Below are 19,901 nucleotides of genomic sequence, written 5' to 3' on the forward strand. Positions count from 1 at the left end.
ACAAGGGGGGAAATTCGTTTGAAATGGCAGAATATTAGATATTGCAGTAGTTGTAGACGTGTAGGACATGCATGATATATAGTATATCTTTTATGAACATTTTAGGGGAGCAGGAATAGGGGAAAAAGAAGTCTAAAAAAGCTCTTGGGGGCACCTGGGTGGCGCGGTCGGTTAAGCGTCCGACTTCAGCGAGGTCACGATCTCGCGGTCTGAGTTCGAGCCCCGCGTCGGCTCTGGGCTGATGGCTCAGAGCCTGGAGCCTGTTTCCGATTCTGTGTCTCCCTCTCTCTCTCTGCCCCTCCCCCGTTCATGCTCTGTCTCTCTCTGTCCCAAAAATAAATAAACGTTGAAAAAAAAAAAAATTTAAAAAAAAAAAAGCTCTTGGTATGGGAAATGATAATGGAAAAAATTAAAAGTTTAAGAAACAATGGTATAAACCTAGTCATTTAGGGTTTGAAGCCATATACTGGTTTACCTAAAACTAAATTTATCAAGCAAAAGGCAAAATTTTGCTGAACTGGAAAATTACAAATACAATAGTATTAATACTTCAGTAAGTAAACATCTTCTAGAGAATTCCTTAATGATGTTCTTTTAATATAAGAGAACTGAAATACAGTTATGACAATTTCAAATATGATTATAATTATTTCTAGATTAAAATAAGTATATGAAGGATTAAAAGTATGAGAAAAGTTACAGGTTTTTAATGTCTTGTGTTCTAATATATTTATTTCCAATTTCAAAAGGGGTAGAATATTTAATAACTGTCAATAAAATATTTTCAAATCAAACAGTAAAAATTATGGAAGAGCATATTAAAATAATATCTCTTCTTAAACAGTTCCAAAGATGAAAAGCATTAAAGTATAATGAAATTTTTACTGTGTATTTGTTTTAATTCTTCTTTCCACTTAGTTTTTAAGTTAAGGTAACAATATTTATAATTTGTGGAAGCCATATTCTTCAAAAACAATTATTTTTCTGCAGGTTGTATGCTAACAAATAATTCAAAGTAGTGAAATTCATAAACTAACAAATAAGCTAACCAATTAAACTAAATCCAAACTAAAATCAAGCAATGTGAAGTCAATTATAGTGATATATAAAAATCCATGGCTGTGCACAAAGGCATTTTAGAAACTTACTGTGAAATAAACTTTTGCTAAATTTGCCCCTTTAATTAAAACCTATTATGTAAAAAAAAAAATATTTAAGAAAACAATGATTTACTGTATGAGTTTTAAAATGCAAATTTAGTGTCTAACACAATCATTTTTAACATAGCTTTTTAACTAGTAAGTTTTTTTATTTAAAATTTTTCATTATATTTGAAATAATCTTTGCAGATATATTTCTTAGGCCAGTCAATGGATTTTTTAGCATGATAATTTCAAGCTGTAATATACTGAAAAGAAGAGGAGTAAACTAAAAAGATAAGAAAGGCAGGCAGAAAATATTTATTATAATGACATAGAAGAATAGAAATTGCCCATTATTGGGGCACCTGGGTGGTTCAGTCAGTTAAGCCTCCAACTTTGGCTCAGGTCCTGGTCTCACAGTTTGTGAGTTTGAGCCCCACGTCAGGCTCTGTGCTGACAGCTCAGAGCCTGGAGCCTGCTTCAGATTCTGTGTCTCCCTCTCTCTCTGCCCCTCCCCTCACACTCTGTCTCTCTCTCTTTCAAAAATAAACATTAAACTTTTTTAAGTTTAAAAAGAAATAAATCGTTACTATGTAGCAGAATCTTATGTTCTCAAAAATAAGTTTTCCAATAAAGTTTTTCAATAAAGAAAAACAAATGATGATAAGATTTAGTCGCTTTTCCAAAAATCATACTAATGGGAAAATACCAACTTGAGATAGAAAACCACGCTTGAAAAAAAAATATATATATGCATGCGTACCTATATATGTGTGTATATATGTACATGTACATATGTTGGTTTATTAACTTATGTAAATCACCTACCAGATATGACATCACTTCCTCGGCTTCATGATAGTTTTAGAGGACAAAGCTTTTGGACAAAGCAAAATATTCTGGGAAAGGGAAACCTCACTGTGCTTTAGATACAAATTTCAGCTTGAAATAATTGGAAACTGAGTATAAGCATTGTATGTTTAATAAATGGCTATAATAGAGGTGCTTGTTCAAGAAGAAACAGGAATGTAGCTAGTTAGCCTAACTTCAGGGACACAGTAAAATGAGAAATGATAACAAAAGTCCCTCAAGGGAATTACTCAAGCCATGCAATCTAACTGCCAACATCAGCTTACTTTCCAGGATGCTCCTGGAGATATAACAAGTAGATATATGACTGTACAGCAACAAAGTTAAAACTGAGCAGATAACTGGGCATAAAGCCTTATTTCTCAGTGCCACATTCAAAGTGACACTGTGGGTTTTCAAACAATTACAAAATTTGAATTTGTGTTCTGCTGTGTCTGTACTACAATATTCAGAAACCCTGAACCACCATTATCTCAGAAGTAGCCCCGAATTACCTACTTTCTTGTACAATTATCTTTGATAAACTAGCATTAGAAAAAGGATTGGTAAAATTTGGGGGTGAGGGGAAACAACCAACATAAACCAGGACTTTCCTGGGAAAACATGGATGTAAAGTCAATCACCTTACTCCCACTGAGATCAGTCAGATTTCCTGATTTACTCAAGCAGAGAAGCCATTTAGAAAAAGGTAACTGGGTAGCTCCCAGAATCTCTGGAAAGATCAGAGAACCAGGTTGGGTACATGGACAGGAGCAAAAGTTGCCCCACAATCAAAATGGTTGAAGTTAGGCCATAACATTCCTCTGCTGAGGATGGTGCTGCCAGCACTGGAACCAGCAGCAAAACGCTTTCAACAACTCCCTTCTCAGCCCTGGACCCTGAGAAGTCCCCTGCCACAGTTGTGTTGGATATTCTCATTGCTGCCGTTGCTACCATGGCCAGAGATAATCCTTCTGTTTCCTTTGCCACATGTCACTAAGTCTAATTTCAAAATCCAGACACATGAGCCAAGTCATATGATCTGCCCTAGCCACCAGAAGAACTGGGAAAATGGGTGTCTAATGTTTTACCATTTATGATATTATATGTGGTTTATCTCCAAATAAGACTTAAAAGGTGGGAAATTGACTGCTATTAGGATCGGAGTAAGAGATTCTCCCATAAGCCCGGTGTACTACAAAGTATGATTTCGTGAGTTTGATGCCGAAGCCCATGCTATTTTCACTGCTCTAGGCAACTGCTCATGTGAGATAATGATTTTTCACAGCCTAATAGTTACCATAAATGTTAAGAACTGCCAATTCCAACTGATTAGAAAATAACGTTTTCTAGTTTAATAAATAATATTTAATTCTTTTTTTCTTGGGCGATTTAAATGCCCTATAAGATTTCCGTTCTCCATAATATCGAAACCGAAATTAGTTACTAGTATATAGTGCTTGTGGACAAATCTAAGAGATGGTGTTGACCTTTTTATCAGCTGATTAGCCACTCTCCATCTGCATGACGTAATGTAGTGGTCATCACAACAAGGCATCCACCTCTGTTAAATGCATCTCTACCTGGCCTGCAATAGTGCATGTAATTCTACCTTTAGACATTTATTTCTCTAGATCAAGACATTGTATATTTAAGAATCAAGAGTGAAAATGTAAGTGGCAGCTTTGTCCATCTTGCAGTTTTTGCATTCTGGTGTTTTGCATACAGTAGGTTCTTTTATGATTTATTGTGCATACAGTGTATATACATGTTTGCGTATGGGTAGTGTACATGTGTGTGTGTAAAAGGAAATAAATAATTTTAACACATTGTTTTTGAAAACTGATGAAAAAGAATGTGGGTATAATACATTTTTAAATGGTACATAATCTTGCCATCATATGAACACTTGAAAGACAGTCAAATTTTGTCCTGAAATAGGTCCCAAGGAAGACATAGTAATGTATATAACAAAATAATAATGAGTGGGACAAAGAGAAAGGTAAAGAAAGAAAGTATTTTAGAAAGAAACTAGGGGGCAAAAGACAACTTAGCATCTTTAAGATTTTGCCATAGCTCTGAAAAAAAACAGAATAGCAAATAATATTTTTGTATTCATACATTTGTTTTGTTTTCACACCTTTTAGAAATCCAGTCAATAACCTGAAAAGTTAACCTCACTGGGTCTATAGACTTTCATGATCTTTTATATTCACAACAGCTAATTTCATAATCCACTTCCTCTTGCAAAAGCAGCAAAGTGTCCCCATCATTAGCATCATCACCCATTCAATGGTTGTCAACTAGGTCCATGGTGCTATACTACTCTTATGGGATATACAAAATGTAGGTTAGAAACTCATTTTCTAGAGGAAAAAAATTCATAAATACATGCATGATAATACAAGAAAAAATGTATAAAGTGCACATAATGCATGGAAAACATGAAACCTAAAAATGTACCTAAAAAATTCACAGATCATATCACTTCCCCAGGTAACTAATTTGTGAATTAATCCTGTCTCTGAGCTTCTAACTCTTGTGATCTGTCCTATTCAATTTATCACTAACTTGCCTACTGCCTTATTTCACCGGTAGAGTATACATCTCACATATTATGTGCCCATTGCTCTGCTAGATGACTGATATAAAAATATAAAAGAATTTTATTCTTTCAATAATATTACATTTTAGTGAGGAATCAATGCCACAAACAAATAATTTTTTTAAAAAAATACACAATTTATTAGTTATTTTACTGAATACATTAAGCTGAAAGGTCCTGAGATACATAGATAGCTTGGTCTGGAAAGTCACGGAAGTGATTTTAAGCTGAACCATACCTTAATACTTAAACAGGAATGAAGAAGGCAAACAATGTACTCAATAAATAATCATAAATTGAAAATTATTTGCTTAAGTAAATGGATCAGCTTGGCTTCACTTTAAAAGTACTGAACTGATTGGCAAATATTTTAAATAATAACAAATAGTGTTGGCAGGGGTTTAAGGAAATAGCAAATCTCATCTACCATGGATAGAATATAAATTGGCAAAATTTTTGTGTAGGGAACTTGTCAGTTTGTATCAAAAGTCTTAATATTATTCCTACACTTTGACCTGGCAATTCTACTTCTAGGAATCTATAATAAGAAGATAAATAATGATGTTCATAGTGATTTGAACACAAGGTTGTTCTTTGCAGCATTATTTATAAGAGCAAAAATTTTAGTAAGAACTAAATATCCAACAATGTGAAATTAATTCAATGAATTATTCTATGCCGTACAAAGGAATTCAGCCTCTAATGTAATATATAAAATATAAAATATAAAATATAATATAATATAATATAATATAATATAATATAATATAATATAATGATGGATAATTGTTTAATAACAAGGAATGTGAACAATGTTCACAAATAAATGTTAAGTGCAAAAAGTGTATTGCAAAATATATGTGTGGATGTTTTTACTAATTTCTGGGTGCTGGAATGCAGTAGATATTATTTTATATTTTTGCTGTTGTTTTCAGTGTTTTCCAAAAGCTCTACTAGTAACATGTATTGCTTTATCTTAAAAATGTAATATGTAATTTGTACGTAACACAGAATTTCTTTTCTGTAATTATCTGCAGTATCTTACAAATTTTTAAAAGTAAAATAAGTTCTGTTAAAAACAAAACAACAGACCCAAGATGGAGTTGCTTATGCTAAGCCCCACATCACCAAACTAATACTTAATTCATTTTGGCTCTCCCAGAAGTAGAATATTAAATCAGCATGAGTGAGGTAGTCAGCTCTAAGAACTCGTTCCATGCTCTGAAGAAAAGTGACCTTGCCACAACCACTCTGATTTTTGCTAGTATAACTTTCTTCTTCATGCTTGCCTTCTGCCTACAAAAGTCTTTTTCATTTTGGACAGCTCTTTGGAGCACTTCACTATCTGCTAGATAGAAAGCTGCCCAATTCATGAATCATTGAGTAAAGCCAATAAAATCTTTAAATTTCATTCAGTTGAATTTTGTGTTTTAACAGTTCTTAATAGTTATATACTTAGGCACCCATTAATATAAACAATTGGAGGAATATGTGTTCTTACTTCATGGTAGCATAGTACAGAATACAGTGTAGCACAGTTGACCCTTGAACAAAATAGGTTTGATAGATACAGCACAATACTATAAATGTATTTTATCCTCTTTATGATCTTCTTAATAATATTTTCTTTTCTCTAGCTTACTTTACCATCAGATACAGTATATAATCATATACAAAATATATGTTAACTGACCATTTATGTTATTGGTAAGCCTTCTTGTCAACAGTAGACTATTAACAGTTAAATTTTGGGAGAGTAAAAAGTTATACATGGATCTTCAACTGTGCAAGGGGTTGTTCAAGAGACAATTGTATACACCTAAGTCAACTGTTACCCTTTCCAGGCAAACATTTGGTTGTGTGATCTATGTTAAATTTTTAAAAATAATTGATTAGCATTTCCCTTCATATAAATTATGTTTTTGATCAGTGTCCTCTCCAATATGTCCAAAATAGTGATTCACATGAGTTTTATTAGACAATGAGACTTTATGAGAACATCAGTTCCACTTGAAAATGGCCAAACATGTGACTCAAAGCAGCTTAAAATTTAAAGTAATATGAACATGACAAAAGGATATGTCAAGTCACAAGTAAAAATGTAAAAGTATTTTTATGTGTCCTACTTAGTTTACTGTTTATTTCATTATAAATAAAAGCTACATTTTGAAAAGCAACTATAAAAAATAATGTAAAAATATCTTTTATGGTTTTGCCTTCAGAAGTCACGTAATGTGATAATTATCTTGGTATTCCACTCCTAGATAATTATTTACAAACATAAAAAGAAACTATAGAGAAATAGAGGGAAATCTTACATTCTTAGCATATTAGTTTATAGGTATAATTGATTTATGTTCTCATTTCTTAGTTTACAATTTGTATTACAGAAGAAAGAATTCCAACAACTCCTTTATCTTGTGAAATAGCAAGGATTGTAGTAGATTAAAGTCAGCACCAGTGAATTCTATTCTGCAGTGGTTATTACATTTATTCTTGGTTTCAAGGCCAAGTGAATATGCAAATACATTAATAAAATATCCCAACTCCAAATGTAAAAAGTCTAAGGAGGCAAGAGACATTTGGATTTTTCTGAAATCACTTTTAAAGATTTTGGAATCAGGAAAAAAAGCATGAAGGGACAAAAATTCCACAAACTTCAATGAATTAATTTGCTAGTAAGGAAATTGACCCATGGAGAGCTTACCTGAAGTAACAGATTTAGAGCAAATAAGGACTTACAAGTAGGAATAAAAGTTTAGCTCATGAGGGTGTAGTTTTGTTAACTCTGGCAAAGTCAGCTAGTATTATTCAATCTTGGTAGATTACTCAATACTCCTCAGTTTTGGTTTAAGCATCTATAAAATAGAATAACAATATTAAATTCACTATACACAAGTTTTCAGTAGTTTCCTCTGGAATAAAATTCATGGATGAGAGAAGACTAAAGATGGACTTCCTATATATAATTTTGTATTTCTTAAATAAAAATGTATTTCTTTAAAATTAAAAATCAGAGGCGCCTGGGTGGCTTAGTCGGTTAAGCGGCCTACTTTGGCTGAGGTCATGATTTTGCGGTCCGTGTTCGAGCCCCGCGTTGGGCTCTGTGCTGACAGCTCAGAGCCTGGAGCCTGTTTCAGATTCTGTGTCTCCCTCTCTCTGACCCTCCCCCGTTCATGCTCTGTCTCTCTCTGTCTGAAAAATAAATAAACATTAAGAAATTTTTTTAATTAAAAGTCAAAACTGAATACTTTTAAAATTATTGTGCAGAATAAATAAACTAAATATCTTAAGATATTTAATATATTAAATTAATATTTGTTATATATTCTATTCTTCCATCTTAAATATGCAGTACACATATGCATGGAAACATCTGGAAATTTGATGCCACTTGGGGAATAGATAACAAACTGATAACTCTATTTTTAATCATAATGATTTTGTGATATGTATATCTAGCTCTTGTCACTTAAGAGATGAACCTGTTGAAGAAGAATAAGAAAACATGAACTTTTAATGATACAATTGAAATCCTTCTAGCCACAGCCCAGAAACAAAACTACAGCCCTGAGCAAATATTATCAGTTCTCATCATCATCTGGAGTATCCTTTATCTCAGTCTCCTGAGATCATCTGTTATGAGAGGCAAAGCAATTGAAGTAGTTCACTTGAACTCAAATAGATACAGTAGAACCCTTTTAAAAAGAGTTCATGCCTAAGAAATGTTCCCCTAAGGCATTAGAAATGTTTAGATCGCATACACATTGCCATATTTTTTTTTTATTTCCCACCAAGAAATTTACTGTTGTACTTGAAGAGTTAATCTTTGGAGGGATGGGAGTGCTTTCCTGGACTGATTTATTACTCTGAAGTGAATTTTTAGGACAATAATATTTTTAAGAAAAATGTTTTGGCTAATTAATGAGGGTGCATTTTCTTTTTTTTTTTTTAATGTTTATTTATTTTTGAGAGACAGAGAGACAGAGTGTGAGCGGGGGAGGGGCAGAGAGAGAGGGAGGCACAGAATCGGAAACAGGCTCCAGGCTCCGAGCCATCAGCCCAGAGCCCGACGCGGGGCTCGAACTCACGGACCGCGAGATCGTGACCTGGCTGAAGTCGGACGCTTAACCGACTGCACCACCCAGGCGCCCCGAGGGTGCATTTTCAAAGGAACTACATGTGTGTATCTGTGTTGTTAGCTTGCAACTTTGTATTGAATATCTTCATCTAGGTAATATTACCTAATATTTTTTCTGATTTGGTTGCTCATCTGACACTACCACACACCTTTTCTTAGAGTACAGACGTAATAAACTATTTGAGGAGGGTAACTCCCCCCCTCAAATTGTAATGTGTCTAAGTAGGAAAACCCTGATTGTAAATTTTCTAATGTGACTGGTGCTTGGAGAGGCAAGAAGCAATCAAGGAAGAGAGAGAGAATTTAATGGGTGGGGGAGGGGTGAAATGTGAATATCAATTGCTTGCTACCTCAATTCTGTTCATTTAAAATCAACTGAAATATGTTCTTTCGGTCTCTTCATATAAAGAGTTTATTCAGCAAGTTGAATAAACAAGTAACTAATTAAGTGAAAAAGTGTGATTTTAGATGATTACCATCAATACTTTTCTTCCTAAACAGACAGCATTTTTCTGTCTCCCCTTCAGAGCCTACTTACCCCTATCAATCACAGACACTGAAAGAGGCTGCCTTTCACAGGGTGTTTTCTGGGGCTAAGAAGTTTCAGACCTGAGTCCTATTACAAAGATACAGAAATATCCTTCCCTTCAGTATAACTCCTCCAGCACTTCTGCAGCTCTACTGCATAGCATTTTTTCAGTGAAATGGTTTCAGATTAAGCGTTTTCTCTTTCTACATGTGGTAATGGGTTAAATTAAATAGGAAGGGAATTGTTTTAGAAGTGTAATAGGTTGTCTAAAAAAAGGCCTCGCCTCTCTCAGTCTCTCTCTCTCTGTCTCTCTCTCTCTCTGTGTCTCTCTCTCTCTCTCTCTCTGTCTGTCTCTCTCTCTCACACACACACACACACACACACACACACACACACACACACACTGAACATTCATCCATGCTCTCCGGCTGAATTTCACCAGAAGACAATACATTTGATTATATGAAAATATTATCTATAGATACGAAAACTGCCTCCCCCAAAGAATTAGCTTCTGGACCCAAGAAAAAATTTTCCTCTACACTTCTCTGAATTTCCCTATCTCTAGTCCTTCCCGGAATTCTTTAACTCTCCAGTCTTTTCAAAATGCACACATCCTTGAATATTGGATCTTTTATTCAGATTATTAGCAGGCATATTAACAGCTATCCAATTGCCTAACACATGGTTGAAAGGGAAACTGATGTAAACATATTTCTACTTCGACTGAAGAAAGGGCATCATCATCATCATCATCACCATCATGTCCTGTAAATTCAAACCCTAAAATGTGCACAATTTTAAAAATGCATTCACTGAAAAGGTTTTGACACTAATAAGAAAAGTCAGCAGAACAGCTGACAAGCAGCAGTCTCTCACCATTTCTCACCTCTCCGGTGTTTGTAGAACTTGGTTTTTATAAGCTCCATCTAAGTTTGAGGAACAGGAGATTCCTTCTCTGAGAAAAGCCCTAGCCAAGCTCCACTAGCACCAGTGACCCAGAGAAGAGAAACTGCTAGCTACCTGCAGAGAAGCTTTGAACAGGGCCTTAGAGACCGGCGATTTCTCTCTCTCTCTCTCTCTCTCTCTCTCTCTCTCTCTCTCCCTCCCTCCCCACTCCCCCTCTCTCTCCCTCAAAATGCAACTGGTTATTTACTTGTATGCGTTTTAAAATCGTCCGTTCAAATTCGGAAACTTTGTGAGTGTCTCTGAGTGAGTGAGTGAGTGCGTGCGTGTGTGTGTGTGTGTGTGTGTGTGTGTGTGTGTGTGTGGTGCGCGTGCCAGTCTGCCAGTGGGTTTTTAAGAGCACTCACGAATCATATTGGGATTTTTTTCCTGCTCCCTCCCTCCTTTTCCGGTTCTCTGTGAAAGCTTTCGGGTCTGGAATCAAAGACGCAAGCAGGCATTGTATTTTCACCCTGCAGACTTAAATAACATTCAAGAAATATCATCAGAGAAACCTAACTCTCAACAACCAAATTGACTAAAATTCTATACCAAGTTTAAAAAAGAAAAAGTATGTGCCTAAATTATATCCAGGCAACAAAAAATTCATACCCAAGTATATTATTTAAAAAATATATATGATACGATTATATGTTCCAAATAATCACTTTAAACATAGCCAAAAAAAAAAAAAAGGTTTCAAAGACATCAAATAGCATAAAACATTGTACTGCAGAGACGGAAGAAATGCATTTAAAGCACCGATGAAAATGGCGTGCAGTATAATTACCTCAAATTGCTGTTCGCTTGACACCCTGACACTAATTTTATTCAAGCCATTGGGAAATAAATGTTTTAAAAGCACTCCTTTCCAAACGCTGGAGCCAGTGGGGGCTGTGAGGTCATTAAGGAAAGGAAAGGGTAAAGTTTTCAGCACGCAAAAAAGAATTAAATAATCCATTTAAAATAAGCGTCTATCTGGATCGACAGCCTTTAATGCCCACATTTTTAACGCTTGCCCTGTACGTGGATTGATTTTTTTTTTCCTTCAGCATTCCCTCACCAGATGGATTTTTGCTACTGCAGATCAGCAGAGGGTGTCAGATCTTTCAGAGTGCACCAGGCTGGAACAAGCAGAGCTTCTTAGCAACTCTCTTCTACCCCCTCCCCATTCTCGCGCTCTCTCCCTCCCTCAGACAACTCGCCCCCCGCCCTCCGCCCCCTCCACGTAATTCCGAAAGAGCAGAATAAAGAGGAGAAAAAGAAAAGAAGAGCTAGTAACCGAGAGCTGGAGCCCAGAAAAAAACGGCTGAAGAGGACCGAAAGGGAGGAAAGGAAAAGGATGGACAGCCACAAAACGCAGCGATTGCGGAAAATTTCCAGCGCCATTGGCTCGGCAGCGTGAGTCCTTTCGGTCGGGCGTGATTTCAGCACCGGGGGGACTGGACAGCACCTCGGGGGGACTTCTGGGCAACCTGCAACCACAGCAAGAACTCCATCAGCCGCCTCAGCTACAGAAGCCGCGGAAAACCCTGCTTTGTATCAGAGAGGCAAGGTCAGTCCGACGCACAGCCATGCACAGGCAGTGCGCCTGTACTACGCTGCAAACCCTCTGCTTGTTTCTCTAACATGCACTTGCTTCTAATTACTAGCATTGTTCCCTTCCTGATTAGTGAGGACCACTAGATCAGATTCTGTAAGGGTGTATTTTTAATTTATATGTATATATTTAACTTCTTTTGGTAATTTTTAAAGGGTTGAGGGAGAGTGGGGTTATTTTTTCTACTTTTCTTTCTTTCTCTTTCTTCTTCTTCTTCTTCTTCTTCTTCTTCTTGTTTCTTTTTGTTTCTTTTTTGCTTGCCTTGCACTACGTGCCTGGATAGTTTGTGGATATAATTATTGACTGGCGCCTGGGTTGTTGCAGTGCGGGGGGGTTAGGGAGGAAGGAATCCACCCCCACCCCCCCAAACCCTTTTCTTCTCCTTCCCTGGGTTCGGACATTGGAGCACTAAATGAACTTGAATTGTGTCTGTGGCGAGCAGGATGGTCGCTGTTACTTTGTGATGAGATCGGGGATGAATTGCTCGCTTTAAAAATGCTGCTTTGGATTCTGTTGCTGGAGACGTCTCTTTGTTTTGCCGCTGGAAACGTTACAGGGGACGTTTGTAAAGAGAAGATCTGTTCCTGCAATGAGATAGAAGGGGACCTGCACGTAGACTGTGAAAAAAAGGGCTTTACAAGTCTGCAGCGTTTCACCGCCCCGACTTCCCAGTTTTACCATCTATTTCTGCATGGTAATTCCCTCACTCGACTTTTCCCTAATGAGTTTGCTAACTTTTATAATGCGGTTAGTTTGCACATGGAAAACAATGGCTTGCATGAAATCGTTCCTGGGGCTTTTCTGGGGCTGCAGCTGGTGAAAAGGCTGCACATCAACAACAACAAGATCAAATCTTTTCGAAAGCAGACTTTTCTGGGTCTGGACGATCTGGAATACCTCCAGGCCGATTTTAATTTATTACGGGATATAGACCCGGGGGCCTTCCAGGACTTGAACAAGCTGGAGGTACTCATTTTAAATGACAATCTCATCAGCACCCTACCTGCCAACGTGTTCCAGTATGTGCCCATCACCCACCTCGACCTCCGGGGAAACAGGCTGAAAACGCTGCCCTATGAGGAGGTCTTGGAGCAAATCCCTGGCATTGCTGAGATCCTGCTAGAGGATAACCCGTGGGACTGCACCTGTGATCTCCTCTCCCTGAAAGAATGGCTGGAAAACATTCCCAAAAATGCTCTGATCGGCCGAGTTGTCTGTGAAGCCCCCACCAGACTGCAGGGGAAAGACCTCAATGAAACCACAGAACAGGACTTGTGTCCTTTGAAAAACAGAGTGGATTCCAGTCTCCCGGCGCCCCCTGCCCAAGAAGAGACCTTCGCTCCTGGCCCCCTGCCAACTCCTTTCAAGACAAATGGGCAAGAGGATCATGCCACCCCAGGGTCTGCTCCAAACGGAGGTACAAAGATCCCAGGCAACTGGCAGATCAAAATAAGACCCACTGCTGCGATAGCGACCGGCGGCGCCAGAAACAAGCCCCAAACCAATGGCTTGCCTTGCCCTGGGGGCTGCAGCTGTGACCACATCCCAGGGTCGGGTTTAAAGATGAACTGCAACAACCGGAACGTGAGCAGCTTGGCTGATTTGAAGCCCAAGCTTTCCAATGTGCAGGAGCTTTTCCTTCGAGATAACAAGATACATAGCATCCGAAAATCGCACTTTGTGGATTACAAGAATCTCATTCTGTTAGACCTCGGCAACAACAACATTGCCACCGTAGAGAACAACACTTTTAAGAACCTTTTGGACCTCAGGTGGCTGTATATGGATAGCAATTACCTGGACACGCTGTCCCGGGAGAAATTCGCCGGGCTGCAAAACCTCGAGTACCTGAACGTGGAGTACAATGCAATCCAGCTCATCCTTCCTGGCACCTTCAATGCCATGCCCAAACTAAGGATCCTCATTCTCAACAACAACTTGCTGAGGTCCCTACCCGTGGACGTGTTCGCTGGGGTCTCGCTCTCTAAGCTCAGTCTGCACAACAATTATTTCATGTACCTTCCAGTGGCAGGGGTACTGGACCAGTTAACCTCCATCATCCAGATAGACCTGCACGGAAACCCTTGGGAGTGCTCCTGCACCATTGTGCCTTTTAAGCAATGGGCAGAACGCCTGGGTTCCGAAGTGCTGATGAGCGACCTCAAGTGTGAGACGCCGGTGAACTTCTTTAGGAAGGATTTCATGCTCCTCTCCAATGACGAGATCTGCCCCCAGCTGTACGCGAGGATCTCGCCCACGCTAACTTCGCACAGTAAAAACAGCACTGGGTTGGCGGAGACCGGGACGCACTCCAACTCCTATCTAGACACCAGCAGGGTGTCCATCTCGGTGTTGGTCCCGGGACTGCTGCTGGTGTTTGTCACCTCCGCCTTCACTGTAGTGGGCATGCTCGTGTTTATCCTGAGGAATAGAAAACGATCTAAGAGAAGGGACGCCAACTCCTCGGCGTCCGAAATTAATTCCCTACAGACAGTCTGTGACTCTTCCTACTGGCACAATGGGCCTTACAACGCAGATGGGGCCCACAGAGTATATGACTGTGGCTCCCACTCACTCTCAGACTAAGACCCCAACCCGGGTAGAGCAGGGGAGCGGGAAGGCGATGCGCCCCCTCCCCCCCCCCCAATCCCCTACCCGGCTGGCATCCCAGGGGTCAGAGGAGCCCAGACCCAAGTCCAGCGCGCCCCAAGGCTTTATGGACATAAGTAAATAAATAACTGTGAACTCGCTCCGCTGAGAGGGTTTGACCCCTTAGCTCCCTTCTGGAAACAAAGAGCAGACTGTGGTGAGCTGGGAGAGCGCTGCCAAATCGCTCTTTGCAGCGAGCTCCTTTTGATAAAACCCAGCAGGGGCCCTGCTCGAAGAACTAGCCCTCTGCGTTGGGGCTGACCGGGATGTCTGCTGCGGTCCTATACATATATACGTGTACCCCACATCTATATAGAGAGATAGATATCTATTTTTCCCCCTGTGGATTAGCCCCGTGAGGAGGGGGGGGCGTGATGGCTCCCTGTTGGCTATGCAGGGACGGGCAGTTGCACGAAGGCATGAATGTATTGTAAATAAATAACTTTGACTTCTGACAAAAACAAAAAGTGCTGCATGGCTCGCATGGAATCCACGCGCTCCAGGGACGCTGCCCTCCTCGGCGACTGGAGACGGCGTCACGTTCACAGCACCCACCCTCTTACCTGATAAGTCCCATCGTATCAAACTTTCTATAAACAAAACACAGTATAATCAGAAAGTGCCATTTCACCATTATTTGTGATCGGTAGGCAGTTCAGAGCGTACGTACGTTTACTGTGAAAAAAAAAATGTAAAGGTTTTATTTAAGACATTTGCATGGCTAATCATCGGTCCATTTTATGAGTTAAAAATGTATTTTGTTGAGCGGAGTTTTTAGGGGTTGTTTTGGGTTCTTTCTTTTATTTTGATGGTGATGTTTTAATTTTTTTTTTGAGGGGGAATATTTTTCTATACATATCCAATAATGCCTTTCATCTGAATGTAAAATAAGTACCCATGATTTCTATTATAGTATCAGTGTAATTATTAAAAAAAAAAAAAAGATTTTGAGGCAGTTAAGCATGACCAATTAATGTCATTCTAGTGCTTAGGCTGCGATCTTATGGTAGCAATTCTGTGCTGGTGTAAATCTTACTTATAAAGTAGGAAAAAAGAACCGAGGAAGCACGTGAAACTTACTAATTCTATTCGAGGATTTTATAATGGCATATTTTTTCAGTATTAAAGTGAAAATGTTTTCAACTCTGGGTCCTTACATTTTTCCAGCTTCATGTTTGCAACTGGTAAATTGGATTTGCGGTGGAAGGGACGGGGGAGGGGGACGGTTGGGGGTGGATCCCTTCTAGAACTACATCAAGGCTCTTTAAGCGTTTTACTTAGCTTTTCATCCTTTACGTAGCTCCCCTCCTCCTCCATCCGCACCCGGGCTTTTTCCAGCTCTCCCCAGTCTGTAAAGCAAGGTCTTCCCCAACACACCCTCCCTCCCTCCGCCCCTTTTCCCCCTTCTCCTTATGCGGCAGTGAATCCCTTTATTAATACTGGAAATCCCTCGCTGCTGCTTCTGCTGCTGCTGCACACACTGCAGATATATTAAGGATGTTAGTAGAGATTTGATTTAATTGACTCTGCCTAGATCGGTCTCATTAAACAGAGTGGAGATTTCATTGGTCAGCACTCTTCGATGAAAGACAGCCCTAATGACTGGCATTTGAGATGCTGCTGGCATTTTGAATTCAACATCTGCTGAAAACGGTAAAACTAATTAGTGCCCACCCACCCTCCCCGCCCCAACAACTGCATACTGAAATTTGTTAAAGCACTCATCTTTATGAAAATCAATCATTATCCTGAAGAAGTGTTTCTCTCCCATCGTTCGGATTTCTGGTTGTGGCCTAGTAATTAACAAGAAAAGCATTGAACTGTTTGAATTGTATGAGCCAGTGTAACCTGGCCTCAATCATATCCCTCTGGGATTTCTGAGCAGTCTATTTATCAGCAGTTAAGGGACAAACAGCAAGCAAAACTACACATATGATGGGGGTCTGCATTCCACCACATATCCACCTTGGAGAAGTGTATTAAAAGACTGCAGACCAGAGATTAATATATATATATATATATATATATATATATATATATATATATATATGATTATATATATATGATTGTAAATCAGCTAATGAAAACTCCCAGAGCAGTAGTAGTAAGATTTGCCTTCTAGAGCTCATATTCTAAAGAGAAGTAATTTCCCAGAAGAGTGATGTTCTAGAGTATGTATTATTTATTTTAACAGTTTTTAAATAAAATCTTTATTATAAACTATGACTATACCTAAGGCCATTCATCATTTTCTCTCTTGATTCTTTTGTTTGTGGACTGCATTTCATAGTGATGAAATTGTAACCTACTATCCTCTGACAAATATTATGGGCTGTTTATTTATTTATTTTTTTCTTATGAAGGACTGAATTCTTTTTTTGGAGAGTACAACTGGGTTCCCTGTAAGCAATCAATAGATTTATTTGTAATGGAAAAGTTGGAGAGGAGGGGAAGAGTCGTATACTCAGCAATATTATGACCTTAAATGTAGATATTCTACATCTCTGGTGGGAAGTGATATTAAAAGATACCTAGTGAAGCATGATAGTAATGTTTAAAACTAATACATGATTTGTCTAAGTCAGGAAACTAGAACTTCTCCTAGAAGGTCTTCACTGGGGCAAGAACTGTTGTTCATACTAATTAAAAATAAATTACGATATAGAGGCCAAAGTTTAAAGAGTAAACTTAGTTTTTAAATACTGCTTTAACATCTTTGAGTGAGCCAGCCATGTGCTAAATAGTTTAATTATTTAATTTAACCCTCACAAATACATTTGACAAATATTGTGATAATGTATCACAATATTGCTATTTCCATTATACTGATTAGAAAATTGAGGAGAGTAAGCGATAACTCAGATCATAACTGGTAGATACTGAAGTGGTATTTAAACTCAATTTTCTTTGCCCTACCAAACCTCGTTGTTTGAATAGAATGGTCATATATATTTAGCAGGAAAACTCTTAAAGAAGGGTATCCTTAAAAAATACACAGAGCTGTAGAAATACGTTATAACAAGTCAAAAACCCAAGTTGTATCTTCTTAATTGAGTATGTATAGGTAGCTCTTTATATTTCCAATATGCCTTGCAGCAAAAGAAAATTGCCCTACATTTAGAGGAGATAACTTTAGTGTGTTCTCCAAGAATGTATAAGAAGGCAACATAAAAGAAAAAAGATGAATTGCTATAGGCATTTATCAATTATACAAATTAAAATCATTAAATTTTCTATTTATTGGTTCTAAAAATATTAGAATTATCAAATATTTTAATAAACACTAATATATGTTAAAAATCCATGTAGAAAAGGTATTCAATGATTTAATGTAAAAGAACATTCATTATTTAGAGAATTTTTTATTTTGATAAAGTATCTCTATTGCAATTATATATATAAGCTAATATATAACCATATATGTTCGTTTTGGTTTAAGGTAATATATATTATGTATTAGTTTAGTTTTCAGGATACATAATACATATGGTCTTAGCACATAACTTTCATTTACAAGTGCCTACCTTATTGTTGTTGCCTTTATGTAAAATGTTCACATAACTAGCTGCCATGTGAATTAGTTTAGATATCTTGTTTCCAGTTAAATCATATTTAATTCATCAAAGTAAGAGATTTTAGTTATGCCAGATGGAAAAGGAGGAAAAAAGGAGGTATGTTGTTTAGTTCCATTGCTTTAAAGAAAGTAGTAGCTTCTGTGGTTGCTGCTGTAACTAAGAATATCCTAGAATTTAAGTTGTTGCCATAGAAATTTATTGTTTAACCATTTTTACATGTTTACTCAGAGGAAGCTGGAATAGCTGATCTAACATTAACATAACAGGATTCTCTTTCTTAATAGTTTTTATGTCAGATGTAATTAGAATTATCAGGCATTTTAATGTGTTAAAAATTATATTGGTAATTCCAAGGACAGTTTGTTAATTTAGCTTTTTCCAGGTTGCTAATAAGTGTTATTTGGTATGTACAGAGAGGTGGATAAATTTGCAAGGGTGAACACAGGAAGTGTGTGTTTTTAATGTGTTGGTAGAATATTAAGTAGAGTGGTTTCTAATTCAGCTCTTTTGCTAGCTAATTTATAAATACTATTTTTTTAATAAGTAAGCTTATTTGAAGAAAAATGGAAATATAAACTGTGATTAAGATTTCATTTTAGTAGGTATTATTCAAATGCAACATATTATTTAATTCATAGAACATAAACTCTCTATGGTATCAGTAGATATAACAAATGTATACTCAAGATTTTTCATGTATAGGATTTGCTTCAGTTTGGCCCTGAACCATAAAAATAAGAAGACTAAAAATAAATTTTTCATATAATCCCCTGACATTTTCTTCTTCCTAAAAATTTACCAAAAATATTATTATTGTTGTTATAAAAAGTAATACACAGGACATTCAGGACTTTCTTCTTGGTATCAAAACTTAAAGATATAGCACTAAATGGTTCCATGAAAACACATGTTAAAAACAGAGCAATCCTGAAATCTGAACCAGTATTGACTCTGCTGTAACCCAAAATTGCTGTCAAAAAAATTGAATCATTAAGAAAAAAAAAAACAGATTAAGTATTTAGAACTAAAATTTTATAATGAAATGAACGACTGAAGAAATCATCTTTGATTATTGAAGCCCAATATAACTCTTTGGCCTCAATTGACCAGCAATTACAGTATATGGCTTAGACCTCAATTATCTAATTAATTACTCTTTCCCATCCATTTATTTGTTAAATATATGCTATATCACATACTTGAAATATAATTATATTTCCAACTTGAACTTTGCCTGAGGTTTGCAAGAAAAGAATTATCTAATAGTTTAAAGAATTTTGAATGAGGGGCGCCTGGGTGGCGCAGTCGGTTAAGCGTCCGACTTCAACCAGGTCACGATCTCGCGGTCCGTGAGTTCGAGCCCCGCGTCGGGCTCTGGGCTGATGGCTCAGAGCCTGGAGCCTGTTTCCGATTCTGTGTCTCCCTCTCTCTCTGCCCCTCCCCCGTTCATGCTCTGTCTCTCTCTGTCCCAAAAATAATAAATAAACGTTAAAAAAAAAAAAAAAACTTAAAAAAAAAAAGAATTTTGAATGAGTAAGAACCTAAATATTCAATTGGCAACATTAATTGGGCAATTGCTACATGAAAAATACTGGGAAAACTCTTTTGGGAAAAGAGAATAAGGCATTTCTCACCTCAAGGAGTTTACAACCTACAAAGCAAAACTATATCCATCCTTGTAATTGTAGAATGGTACACCATTGGCAATTCTTAGAATACTACTAGAAAATTTTGTGTTTCTTTCTTTGAAGTAGTTTAGGTTTTTAGCCATTTGGAAAAGTGCAATGGTCACATCAGCTTTATTAGTTGTTATGCAAATAGTTGAAAATCTTAAAATGATATTTTTAAATGAAAGCAGTACTTTAA

The 19,901-nt window shown here is 37.4% G+C and overlaps 1 protein-coding gene across 2 annotated transcripts in view; it reads left to right on the forward strand.

Annotated features, from left to right (window-relative positions):
• The first annotated feature begins 11,120 nt into the window (after window positions 1-11,120).
• SLITRK1 (SLIT and NTRK like family member 1) overlaps window positions 11,121-19,901 on the forward strand; it is a 208,207-nt gene continuing 199,426 nt past the window's right edge. Inside the window, exons 1-2 of one of the 2 annotated variants that reach the window (XM_025924754.2) lie at window positions 11,177-11,766; window positions 12,254-16,681. In XM_025924754.2, the coding sequence (XP_025780539.1) occupies window positions 12,307-14,397 (2,091 nt within the window). In that variant the 5' untranslated portion in view covers window positions 11,177-11,766; window positions 12,254-12,306 and the 3' untranslated portion in view covers window positions 14,398-16,681. Of the gene's footprint in view, window positions 11,767-12,253; window positions 16,682-19,901 lie in introns of those variants that run through there. The other variant, XR_015252328.1, reaches the window with a different exon arrangement.

This window comes from Puma concolor, chromosome A1, assembly GCF_028749965.1.
Source record: "Puma concolor isolate L17-30 chromosome A1, mPumCon1.1.hap2, whole genome shotgun sequence".
Classification (NCBI taxonomy): Eukaryota; Metazoa; Chordata; class Mammalia; order Carnivora; family Felidae; genus Puma; species Puma concolor.